The following is a 13,080-nucleotide window of genomic DNA, read 5'->3' as shown; positions in this document are numbered from 1 at the left end:
CAGGACAAGGGTGGGACGTCCAGGCTGGTGGTGGTGTACGGTTTATTAATTGCTTATTAGTGGCAGCGCTTTGTTTCACATGCGTGGGTGGGTGGGTGCGACGTGGAGCTCTGCCAACAGTGACCAGGTGGGGACACAACGGACACGTTACTGCAGGGTAGAAAAGTACAAACACAGAGGGGCTGTGCCGTGGCGGCCAGGCGCTGGGCAATGGGCGCAGCAGGGCAAGGCGGCCCTAGCCGGGATGCCAGAGCAGGAGGATGCTGGGGCTGGAAGATGCTTGAGGCATGCTGGAGCCAGGATGCCAGAAGACACTTGAGGCACACCAGGATGCCAGAAGATGCTCAAGGCACACTGGGATGCCGGAGGATGCTCGAGGCACACCAGGATGCCAGAGGATGCTCGAGGCACACCGGGATGCCGGAGGATGCTCGAGGCACACCAGGATGCCAGAGGATGCTCGAGGCACAGCAGGGCCAGAGGAAGCAGGGGGAATACTGACAGGCATGCTGGAGCCAGAGGATGCTGGAGGCACACTGGAGTCACGCTGGAGCCAGCGATGCTGGAAGCACACCGGAGCCAGAAGGTGCTGGAGGCCCCCTAGAGCTGGGGGATGCTGCCACCAGGGAATGCTGGAGCCAGGGGCTGGCACCACCACTTCAGGGCCCGATCCTGCCCTCCCACCATGTCCCAACCCCAGCCCCCATCACCACCTTGCTGCCCCCCAGCTCCCAGCCTTGCACATGTAAGGCAGGACCCCCCGGGGTACCTCTGAGGTGCCCTTGGGGCCAGCAGACCTGGGGACAGGGATGGGCAGGTGGGGCAGGATGGGGATGACACAGGGGAACAGTAGGGGCCACCCATCACGGTGTCACTGGACAGACCCAGCAGGCACAGAGGGGACTGTGGTGGCCCTCAGGGTGATGGTGTATCCCACATGGCTCCTCCATCCCTTGGTCCCCTGCTGTCCCCAGCGTCAGTGTCACTGTCAGTGTCTCGAGCACCAGGCTCCCCAGTGGGGTGAGAAGAAGCTTTTTTAAAAAGCCACCAGGACAAAACCTGGCAGGAGGAGGCCGGGCAGCCGCTGGCATGGCAGTGAGAGGGTCGACATCACCGTCACCCGTGGCCCGAGGCCATGTGGCTCGGCAGCCAGCTTGGCACAGGCAGCCGGAGCTGGCTGGGCTGGGGGCTGCCGGGGGTGCCAGCCCCAGTGATGCTCCTGGCACGAAGGCTGGCATGGATCCTTGTGCGGCCCCAGGCGGCTCCTTCCCTGCAAATGGTGCTGAACTCGATGGCATTGAAGACTTTGGGCGAGACGGTGTCACTCGGCCAGACAGGGACCTGCCGTTGGGGTGGGGGACAGTCATGACAATGCCACCATTTCCCCCCCCCAGCCCCAGTTTGCCCCCTGGGCCCACCTCACTCCTCCCAGTGCTATTCCACATCCCCGTTCTGCCTGTGCTGGCTGGGGACCACAGGCGGTGGCTCCTCACAGGGTGACAGCTCCTCGATGGACACCTGGTTGGTGATGCCTGTGGCAGGACACGGGGCTGGGGGGGTTCACTCCTGCCACCCACAGGGGCTGAGACCCCCCAGCTCGTGTCCCTCTGCCCCACAAGTCTGGGGGCCACCATCCTGTGCTTGGGCCACCTCCCCACCCAGGGATGCTTGGCACAGACATGGCCCCATGCGTCCTGTGACAGTCCCCATCCCCTCCCTGGTGGCCACAGTGGCTACCACCTACCACTGGCTGCCCGCTCCTTCCACTTCTGCTTGTTCTCCTGGATATACTTGGCCCAGGTGGAGCGGAAGCCAGCCAGGTCAGCCTTCATGTCCCCCAGCTCCAGGTGCTCATCCAGGGATGGCTGCCGCCACTGCGAGCTGCAGGTACAGGGACAGATGGAAACAGGGCAGAGCCACCACTGCCACCTCCCAGGACCCAAAATAAGTGGGTGCCCCCACCACCTCCCCCTGGCGAAGGGGTATCTGAGGCAGGACGCCGTGGCCGACCTGGCCTGCTGGCTGGCCACTGGGTTGCCCTTGGCTTTGGTGCCATCCTCAGCGACAGGCAGCACCATCTTCTCAGCCACATCAGTCAGCACCGAGAAGGTGGGCTCCACGATGAAGTCAATGAAGCCTGTGGTGGGGAAGGGACACAGTGTCAATGGGGACACCCCCTGCCTGTGGCAGGGCTGGTGGCTGGGGACAAGGTGGGGACGGGAACGGACCCACCACCACTCACCAATCTGGGACTGGGCCACCAGTGTGGAGGTACGGTCGCAGAGGGGCGAGAAGGGCAGCCCCAGCTCAGCCTCCTTGTCCCCCTGGCAAGGCAAGGGAGACATGTCCCCAAGGGGTGGTCCCCATGTCCCACCACCTGTCCCCTGGGACACAGGCACCCTACCTGCCTGAAGAACTCCTCCATCAGGGCTTTGGTCCAGCGGCTGTGCACCGACCACTGCTTGGTGGGGTGGCTGATGTCGGCCGCGTGCAGCAGCAGCGACAGCACCTTGGACTTATCAATCCTGGGGAGGAGACCCCGGTGCTGAGGTTTGTCCCCAAAACCACATCCCCTGGGCCAGGTGGGCATCCACACTCACCTCTCCAGCTGCTGCAGGGACGTCTTCATGGACTTCACTTGCTGGAAGTGGCAGGACATATCAGTGGCCAGGACCATCTCAATCACCAGCGCCCGCAGCTCCCTGTGCCCCGGAGAGGGTTGTGGGGAAATGCCATCAGGGTCCCGTGTCCCCGCTGTGGACAGCCATGGGGAAAGGGACAGGGACCTTACGCAAACTCATCCTTGGTGAGATTAACAAAGATGTTCATCTCATCATCCTGCATCATGCGGAAGACAGCGCTGATGTGGTGGTTCTCCAGCACCGAGCGGTCGTTGTAGAGGATGGCACAGTCTGACCTGCGGATGCAGGGGAGGGTGGGACACCGGCACGGTGGCAGGCAGGGGAGCAGGATGTCCCCAGGGTGCCAGCACGACTATATCCCAATTGTATCAGCAGCCCTGGGTGCCCCCAGGGTGCCAGCACATCTATATCCCAGCCATATTGGTGGCCCTGGGTGTGTCCTGGGTGTCCCCAGGGTGCCACTCAGTCCTTTCCGTGCCCCACGTGTCCCCATAACAGGTCCCCAGCCCTGCCTGCTCTGCCCATGCTGTGCCATGCCACCAATGCCGCGCCATCTGCACCATGCCATGCCACCTGTGCCACGCCATGCCACGTCACCTGCACCATGACATCACCCATACCATGCCCTGCCATGCCACCCGCGCCATGCCGTGCCGTGCCGTGCCATCCGCCCTCACTTGGTCTGGATGTGGAAGCTGTTGGTGGTGCCTGTGTGCTCATAGTCGTGGATGGCGGCAGCGAAGATGATGGCCAGGACCTCGATCTCCGTCAGGTAGTGCTGGGGGGACGCAGGCATCAGGGGGGTGGGGACCGGCACTGGGTGCTGCGGTGCCACCCCGTGAGGGACACGAGGCCGAACGGTCCTCTGTGTGTTTGTGTTTGCACAACTGCATGTGCGTACACACATGCACAGCCACACATGCCTGTCACAGACACGCATGTGAACATGCCGTGAGTGTGCGCACGCGTGTCTGACAAGTATGACAGCTGTGTGGGGACAGCAGGGCACACGTGTGCTGCAGGCGTCACCCCACGTGTGCCCACACATCCCCCAGGCTGAGGGCACCCTGTCCCCCCATCATCCTGGTAAAGTTTCTATGGCAACAGCGCAGTCGCTAGGTGGCGACATCTCCGTGGCAACAAGCATCATCTGGACCAGCCAGACGGGCACCGGGCACCAACTCGGCACCCAGCCAACAGCCCGGGACCCCCGTGCCCCACCCCGCGCCCCCCGTACCAGCATGCCGGTGCGGAGCAGGAAGCAGTGGACGGTCTGGGTGACATCAGCGGCATGGACTTGGTTGTGGTAGGGGTTCCGGTACTTCCCATAGCCAGCCTCCAGTGCGTCCAGCAGTGTCGTCAGGAAGACGGTGGGGATCTAACGCACGGGCACACACGCTCACAGATGCACTCACGTGTGCAAAGCCACTGGCACGTGCCAGGCACCCAGCCCTGGGGGCACCCATGGGTGGGCATGGGCACACCTTGAAGCGGCTGTTGAGGTTGTGTCGGGTGAAGAGCTCGAAGACAATGGTCCTCAGGGAGTGATCATCTGTCACCCGGTTCAGTGCAAAGACATCGAAGCACCACAGGTCGAGGCTCTGGGGGGAGATGGGGGTGTTACACCAGCACAGGGGCAAGCCCAATACCTGGTGACACCCAGCCATGGCTAGCCATCCCCCAGCAATGCCCAGTCAAGCCCAGTGATGCCCAGCAACTCCCAGCGACACCTAGTCACACCCAGCGATTCCAGGTGATGCCCACTGAAGCCAAATAATTCCAGGTGATGCCCAGAAACACCCAGCCGTGCCCAGGGATGTGCAGGAATGCCCACCAAAGGCCAGCAATTCCAGGTGATGCCAAGGGATGCCCAGTGAAGCCCAGGGATGGCCAGCAATTCCAGGCAAGGCCCAGCCATGCCCAGGGATGCCCATCGATGCCCAGCAGCGCTGAGTGCTGTCTCCCCCAGGCAACCTGGGCCATATCCTACGGAGCCCATGGTATGGATGGAGCAGCCATGCCCAAGTGTTGCCAGGCTGGGGCAGCACGCCAGCACCTCGTGGGGTATTTGGGTGCCCCCCCACCCCCAGTACCTTCAGGCAGTTCAGGACGGAGGTGGAGTAGCTGGGCCCCACGGCTGTGTATGTCCGGCGAAACATCCTGTAGAAGGCAGGGGGGGAGTCTGGGCTGATGTAGGTGCCGGGGAACAGAGCTGGGTGCTGGGGGACCCACCTGGGTGCTTGGAGACCCACCTGACTGTTCAGGGACAGACCTCAGGTACTAGGGGACAAACCCTGGGGGCAGGAGATAGACCTGGGTGGTCAGGGACTCAGCTGGGTGCTACGGACAAACCTGGCTGCTGAGGACAGTCCAGGTGCTTGGGGACCCACCAGGGTGCCAGGGGACAGACCTGGGTGCCAGGGGACAGACCCTGGCACGTGGGGACCCATGTGGGTCACAGGGACAGTCCGGGTGCTCAAGGATGCACCTGGGTGCAGGAGACAAACTGGGTGCCTGAGGACCCACCTGGATGTGGGGGACAGCTCAGCTGTTTGGGGACAGACCTGGGTGCTGAGGACAGCCCTTGGGTGCTGGGAGACCCACCTGGGTGCTTGGGGACCCATCTGGGTGCCTGAGGATATCCCCTGGGTGCTCAGGGACCCACCTGGGTGCTAGGCACAGTCCCTGGCTGCCACAGGACAGCAGGGGACTGCCCTCCCACCCCCTCTCTCCATCCCAGCCGTACCCCCTAGACCCCTGCATTACCCAGGGCGGGTGCCCCCCAGCACCCACCTCTCCACAAAGATGCCAGCCTGGACAGCGTGAACGATGCTGCGGAACTTGGGCTTCTCCTCTGCGCGGCGCCCCTTGGCCCGTGCCTGCTGGGTGAAGGTGGCTGCCAGCCAGTCCCGCACCTCCGAGGGCACCGCTGCGTCCGAGCCCATCTCTCGCAGCTCATCCTCTGTGTCCAGCATCTGCCTGCAGGCCAGGAACAGGATGGGTGGCATCAGGATGGGCATCGTCCCCCACGTCCCCCTGCCGCCCTCCAGCTCTCACCCATACCTCGTCTCATCGATGTAGACGGCTTCCAGCAGCGAGGCGGCATATTCCAGGTTCCTCTTCAGCTCCTCCACATTCACCTCTCCTGTCTCCAGCTGCTTCACCATGTAACGCAGCCTGCGGGCAGCCGGGCACCGCGTCACCAGCCCCCCCAGGACTGGGGCAGTGGGTGGGGGTCCGCAGCAGCAGGGCCCCGGCTGCCCTGCGGATGGATGCACACGCCCTAACACGCGTGGGCAACACCTACAGGTGTGTGTGCATGTGTGTGCGTGTGTCCCACGCTGGTGCGGAGTGGTGAGCATCCACCCAGGGGACCCCCCACAGCATGGCCGGAGGAGTGTGGGGGACTGCCAGCAGCCAAAGCTGACCCTGCAGCACCCTGCACCCGAAACCCTTCAGCCTGCACCCACACAGCACCCAGAGCTCATCCTGCACCCAGCACCTGGAGCTCAGCACTTGAGGAACCCAAAAGGCCACAGGGCTCCCCCCAGCACCCCAAGCTTGGGGGTCACCCCATCCCCCACCCAGAGGGCAGCTGTCCCCACCACGTCACTCTTGTGGGAGTGCTGGCGCTGCACAGGGCCCTGGGTGACACCAGGGACAAAGTCCCTGCCAGCCCATGGGGTCAGTGGGGCCACGGCAGCAACTGGGATGTCCCTGGGGACGGACAAACCCAGAAAGGTGGGAGGGTGCAGCCTGGGGTACAGGGGGCTCCACAGCGGGGTGGCTTCACACCCTGGGGACCCACAGTGGGGTCAGGGTGCTCAGCCCCCCCCCAACACACTGCCATGCCTCAGTTCCCCCCTAGAAGCCTCCCTCGTGCTGGGTGCCAAAGGGCCAGGGGTCCCTGGGGACTCACCAGAGGATGGGGCCCCACAGGTTGTCCCTGCACCCAGCTCTGCCGTGGCAGAGGGGTGGCAGTGACACCCACGGGTGCCCGAGCAGCATGGGGACATGAGGACAGGAGCCCAGTGTGGCCACGCTCCCCTGCTGGCTTATGACACCCACACAGGACACGAGGACACAGAGCCATAAGGACACGGCAGTGTCCCAGCAGGAGGGCCCTGGGTGGCACCGAGAGAAGGGAGAGCACCCAGATCTGTGCACACACCAAGTGTGCACACATACGTGCCTGAATGCAGGTGTGTGCACACAGGCATGCACACATATGTATACACACATGCCCAAACACACGTGCAAGATGCATGCACACCAGCATGCACATATGCACACATACATACACACACGTGTACACAACACATGCACACATACAGTGCACACAAGCACACATATGCACACTCAACACAGCTACACACATCACATGTCCCAACACCTGCAAATACCCACCCACAGTGCACACCCCCACACACACACACGCATGCACATATGCACACATGTGCACACCTTTCCACTACACACACGCACGCCGCACACGCATGTGCACAGAGGGACACTCTCTCCCCAGCCCCCACCCTGGGCAAGCCCTCCCTGTTGGAGCACGCACGTGCCAGCCGGCCGCCAGCCATCTGTCTGTGTGTCCGTGTGTCTGTCGGGGGGGGGGGTGGGGGGGTGGGGGGATGCATGGAGGCGGTGGCAGAGGGGGGGGAAATCCCGTCTGGCCGCCTGGGGAAGCACCTCCCCCGCAGCCATGTCTCCCACTACAGCCGCCTTGCTCGCACACCAGCTGCCACTGGTCCCCATAGGCCCCCACGGCTCCACCAGCTCCCCCTGGGAGCAGGGCAACAGGGCAAATGCCAGCCCTTGGTGGGACACTGGTCCCTGTCCTGGTCCAGCTCAGCCCTGTGGCCACCCTGTCCCCTCCCAAAGACCTCACTGTCACTGTCATCAGTGCCCAGCAGGTCCCTATTGGTACCCACTGGTCCCCATCACTGCCTACCTGGCACCCACTGGTCCTCATCACCACCACCAGCACCCAGTGGGTCCCGATGGGTACCTGCTGGTCCCTATCGCTGCCACCAGCACTTAATGGGTCCCCATGAGTCCCCATCACTGCCCACCTGACCTCCACTGGGTCCCCGCCACCTGGCCACATGGTCCCCAAGGCTGGTGGCACATGTCCCCACTGCCAGCAGTTTCCCATGATGCTGCCAGTCTGGCCCCTGGCTTGGGGGACACCTCAGGGTGACCCTGACACCCAGCCATGGGAAGGGGACAGCACACAGTGACAGCCCCGTGGGATGGGGGGACACAGCGCTGGGGCAGAGGTCAGCCACCGCCTGTGCCGCTCCCATGGCCGCCCCGAACCAACCTCTGTGGCAGGATGCGGCGTCCCTGGCACCATCACCCTGTGTCCCCGCGGTGGGGACGTCACTGTCACCGTGGCCACAGCCCCAAGTGAAAACCCCGGAAGATCTATGCAGCAGCAGCTTCTGGACGGCTGCTCCAGCCGGTGGCTCCCAGTGGTCCTGTGCCTCGTTAGCACTAACGAGCTGGCAGCAGGAGTGAGGGACCTGCCAGGTGGGTGTGCGGGGGCAGTGAGACCCCGCGGGCCTGCGCACGCTTGTGCAAGGCTGTGCAAGGTCACACACACCCGTGCAACACCGTGCAGGTCTGTGCATGGCCATGCAGGGGGCACGTAGCCATGCGTGTCTCTGCCAGCTGGCCCCCAGCCACCCTGTCCCCACCAGCCTGGTCCCCTGGGGAAACTGAGGCACAGAAGGGGCCAAGGGTCATAGGCATGGTCCCAACTGGGGTCACAGGGTCCCTGCCACACCGGCTCCTCAGGGACCAGCCCCAGACCCACAGGTCACCAGCTGAGAGGAGACACCATCTCCCCTGTCACCCAGCACTGGGGACAGCCACTGCCAGCTCAAAGCCCCACGGGAAGGACACAACCAGTGGTGACCCTGCAGGTGCTAGCACTTGTCCCTGACCCAGGGGACAGTCCCCAGGCGGGGGCACTGCTGTGACCCCAGACAGCCCAGGAGGGACTGGCACCAGCACGGGGGCCAGGAGGGCCGTGGGACCCCGTGGGAACAGGGATCCTGGTCACAGGGAGGGGACAAGGGTCCCGCCACCTCTCTGGTAAGGGGCAAAGCCACTGGGTCCCCACGGCTGGGGGTCACAGGGCACTGGCTGTGGCGAGGATGAGGAAGGCTGGCAAGGGCCAGCATCCACCCTAGCTCCAGCAAGATTTCCTGCCTACTGATGGCAATTAGTTTTAATTAGCGGCTGCCACCCCTCACCAGGGGACCCACACTGCAGCCAGGTTCACACCCTGAAAGCATCCCCAGGTCTCCCCCAGGGTCCCCCTCTGTGTCCCACCCTGTGTCCCACAGCCTCCATGCTCCCCCCTGCCCCTCCCAGCACCTAACAACCTCCCAAACCTTGTTAGTGCCATCCCGGCCTGGCCGCACAGCGGGCAGCAACCTGTGCACATGTGTGTGCACACGGCAGGGGCTGGAGACCCCCATGTGTGGGTAAGTGTGTAAATGGATGCACAAGCCCACCCGTGTATGCACATCTGCATGTGTGTGTGTGTGTGTGCAAGCATGTGCAGCTGCTCGCAGGTGCCCGCACATGGCTGCAAACCAGAGTGTACACAAGCGAGCGTGGACTGTGCAAGGGCACACGTGTGGCTGGTGCACACCCACACCTCGCCCTGGTGCAGCTTCGCAGGTGGGGGCCACCACATCCCGCAGCCAAGGTGACGGTGACAGTGACAGCTGCCAGCGAACGAGCGAGTAAGGGGGGCCGGGGGGGGTGGCCAGACGTCACGTTCAAAGTCAGCATGAAGCTCCCAAGCCCGGCGGGCTGCGGGGGAATGTGACCTTGGGGAAGGTGGCTGTCACCTTCCCGCGCCCTGCCACCTATCCCTGGGGACACCCACCCCCTCAGGGACACCCATGCCTGCGGACACCCACCCTCGGTGACACAGCCACGGACGACCTTTGTGCCACTTGCCCATCACAGACCCCCAAGTGGTGCCCTGGGACGAGGGACAGCCACCACCCAGCAGCGGGAGCAGGAGTTGGGTTTCATCACGCTGCCAGGTGGGTGCCACCCACGCCCACAGTCCCCACGGGCTGCCTGTCACCACCCACATCCCCCCGCTGCTGCCAGCCCCCTCCTGCCACCCCCTGCCATGACCCAGGCCTGCTGTAGGGATGATGGTGCTTGCAGAGCCACTGCCACCCCGTAGATCCCTGTGGTGACACCGATGTCCCCAGGGCCACCCCATGCCCAGGGCGGGCTGCACATTGGCCTCAGGGTGCAGCCAGTGCTGGGGAGCTCCCCAGCACAGACACCACCGCCCCACATGCACCCACAGGTGTCTCCACTCCTCCATTGCCTCTCCTGCTCCCTCCCGCAGGGTCCCCCATCCCAGCTGATCCCCACGCTGGGGACCTGCCACCAGTCCCCAGTGCTCGGGGGGCCGGGACCCTGCAGCCAAGGGACAACTCGCTGCTCCCTCCTGTCATCCCAACTGGGAGCTGGGGACCGTCCCCAGGCTAGGGTCCCCACTGCCCCCTCAAGGCTGGCAGGGAGAAGGGGACATGGGGGGATGCGGGCTGGGATGCCCAGCCCCACCATGCCCCGCAGCAGGGGCAGCCACCAGCGATTTCTGGGAGGGGGAGGTGTGTGGGGGCAGGAAGCAGGAACACAGCCCACGCGCTTGCACACCTGCGGGTGCACACACTCCCTAGTGCTCACTCAGGTGTGCTTCGGCACACGGGTGTGCACACACACTCCCATGCATGCTCCCCAGCTCCCGTGTGTGCCGCATGCAGGGACCCCTGCTCCCACCCACACACACGCTGCTCGCACGCACCTCTGCACACACATGTGCACACCCCCACCCGATGCTTGCACACCCACTGCAACATGCACAGCTGGTTGCATGCTCAGGCTTGCACCACACCCGGAGAGCTCTGGCACCAACGTTTCACACCCTGGTGGAGTCCTGCCCTGCCCTTGGGTTCACGTAAAACATGCTCACCAGTGAGTGTGCAACACGGGCACCTGGCTCCTGTCCTCGTCTCCGTGTCCCCCCTGGCATGCCAGTACCGCACACACCCCTGCCAGCATGCACCCCTGCACAAGCGTGCCTTCGCCGGCCGCCACGTGCGTGTCAGCCCTGCACACATGTGCACACACAGCCACACACGTGCTTTGCACGCCCACGCCTGCACCCGCTGCACGAGGACCCGCATGAGTGCACGTGCCGCAGGTTCGCAAGGGGGCACACGCACACGTGAGCCCATGCGTGAGCACAACTGCACACAGGAGAGGGGGTGGCACCCCCGAGGCCACCAAGAGCTCCCCAGGGTGGGGAGGGGAGTGCAGGGTGGCACCCTGGGGTGTCAGGGGGTTGTCACCGCTCCCCAGGGCTGGTTGGTACCCTGGCATCCACTCTGTCCATCCCCCCAACCTGAGTTGGGGGCACCCCAGCCCTCTGCTTGCCCCACAGTGCCACCTGGGTGAGGGGTGCTCCAGCACCCCCAGAGCTGCCCCATCAGACCCACCCCAGGCTTATGGGTGCCCCCAGCCCGAGGGGGTCCTAGTGCCCCCAGCCCGAGGGGGTGCAGTATGTGCAGGGAGATCCCAAGGGTGACTGGGGGTCCTACATGAGGGTGTGGGAAGCGGTGCATGGGTGAGGGACACCTGGGGGGGTCCAGGGGAGGAAGGATCCAGGGGTACCTCGGTGGCAGCTGAAGTGGGTGCATGCTGGGTGGGGGGCACCAGGGGGCTCTTAGGGGAAGATAAGGGGGGTCTTCCAAGGGCGGTGTTGGAGGGTTCAGCAGAGTGCAATGCTCAGGTGGGCTCAGGGGTCCTGGTTTAGGGGTGTCCGGGGGGGGTCCCGGTTGTGGGGGGCTCACTCACAGCGCCCGGAGCTTGACCCAGATCTTCTTGCTGGGGACGGACTTGATCTCCAGCGGGGACGGGCAGCCGCCGGCCGGGTCCAGCCCCTCGCGGTCGGGATCCAACCCCGGGAGGCTCCGCGGCGGCTCCATGGCCCCTGCGGTGGCGGGGACGCGCCCTCAGCCCCGCGGCCGGTCCCGGGGCCCGGCGGGCCGCAGCGGAGCAGCCGCCGGTACCGCCCCGCCGCCCCGGCAGCGGCCTCCCCCCGGCCCGGTACCCGGCAGCTGCGCAGGCAGCACCGGCCCGGGCGGCGGAGCTAAGATGGCATCCCGGGCACCGGGGGTGGGAGCAGCGGGATGGGGAGCAGCGGGGATGGGGGGAACCGGCAGGGAGCACCGGGGATTGGGAGAACCGGGGATGGGGAGAACCGCCGTGCGGGGGGGGGGACGACGGGGGGACGGGGGGACGGGGGAACGGGGACACGATCGAGGATGCTGCGCGCTCCTACCCGGGGATGCTCGGCCGGGAAGCGCCGGTGCTGCCGTGCTCCGGTGCTGCCGGTGCCGCCGTGCCCGGTCCGCCCGCTGTTGCCGGCTCTGTCTCCGCCGACCGGGGCTCGCCGCAACTTTCCCCGAGCCGGCACCGGCGAGAGGGCGGGGAGGGGCGGGGGGAGCCGGGGGCGGGGGCCGGGAACCGGGGCCGCCCAGCCCTGCCGCCCCGCTCAGCCCTGGCCCCGGGACCCCCACAGGGAGGGCGGTGTCAGGGCCCCCGTAAGGGCTGTGGAAGAGGAAGGGCCCCCAGGACCCCTATGGGGCTGAAGGCGTGGCACCCCAGAACCCCTGGGGGGGGGGGGGTACCCCAAGACCCCTGTGGGTCTATAGGGGTTGTACCCCAGGACCCCTATGCAGGGGTGCCCCGGGACCCCTCTGGGGCTATAGGAGTTCCAGCCTAGGACCTTTGTGGGGGTGGTACCCCAGGACTCAATGGGGCTATAGACTTCGTACCCCAAGACCCCTATGGGGGGTACCCCAAGACCCCTATGGGGGGTACCCCAGGACCCCTATGGGGCTACAGGGGAGTCAGGTTCCCCAGGTCCTTGGGGGTTATGGGGGGCAGGTGCCCCAGGACTGCCATGGGGTTATGGGAATGTCACGGGGTTTGGCAGGCCCCACAGAGGGGCCGTAACCTCTCACACGCCACACGGGGGGTCTGCTCCAAGCAGTGGGTCGGAGCCTGCCCAGGGCGAGGGGCACCACGACCCCCACCTCCCCCAGCCCCACCGCCAGCCCTGCTCCCCACCGAGGCCGGTGACACGCGCACACTGTCCCCTCCTGCTGGCTGCAGGGCTGCCCCCAGATTATTGTAGGACCTTCCCAAACTGGGGGGGCTGCTGGGCCCCTCATGCCCCTGGGCTGATGGTGCAGGGGGGGTTAGGAGCAGCCTGAGCTCGAGGGGACCCTGTCCCGTGGGCTCACAGACATCCCATCCCTGCCCCGCGGCCCCCCGCACCCCTACCCCACACACAGCTGGTTCCCCACCCTGCGGCCCCCTGCAT

The 13,080-nt window shown here is 65.4% G+C and overlaps 1 protein-coding gene across 4 annotated transcripts; it reads right to left on the bottom strand.

Moving 5' to 3' along the window:
• Positions 1-25: 25 nt before the first annotated feature.
• On the bottom strand, positions 26-12,247 carry PDE1B (phosphodiesterase 1B). Of its 4 annotated transcripts, none has more exons than XM_080368906.1 (16): positions 12,034-12,247; positions 11,547-11,682; positions 5,706-5,819; positions 5,436-5,621; positions 4,736-4,802; positions 4,127-4,243; positions 3,880-4,020; positions 3,320-3,420; positions 2,792-2,917; positions 2,601-2,702; positions 2,405-2,525; positions 2,243-2,324; positions 2,011-2,137; positions 1,745-1,881; positions 1,419-1,550; positions 26-1,341 (listed from the first exon to the last, which is right to left on the bottom strand). In XM_080368906.1, exons 2-15 carry the CDS (start codon positions 11,675-11,677, stop codon positions 1,435-1,437), a joined length of 1,668 nt encoding a protein of 555 aa, XP_080225032.1. In that variant the 5' UTR covers positions 11,678-11,682; positions 12,034-12,247; the 3' UTR covers positions 26-1,341; positions 1,419-1,434. The 4 variants fall into 4 exon arrangements, with proteins under 4 accessions (XP_080225032.1, XP_080225033.1, XP_080225030.1 ...); XM_080368907.1 differs by having other exon boundaries at positions 1,419-1,532; positions 12,034-12,245; XM_080368904.1 differs by lacking the exons at positions 11,547-11,682; positions 12,034-12,247 and having other exon boundaries at positions 5,706-6,022.
• Positions 12,248-13,080: the final 833 nt, after the last annotated feature.

Source organism: Falco punctatus, assembly GCF_963210335.1.
Source record: "Falco punctatus genome assembly, chromosome: 18".
Lineage (NCBI taxonomy): Eukaryota > Metazoa > Chordata > Aves > Falconiformes > Falconidae > Falco > Falco punctatus.
The sequence above is the reverse complement of the archived record's forward strand: the minus strand, read 5'-3'. Positions and strand labels throughout refer to the sequence as shown.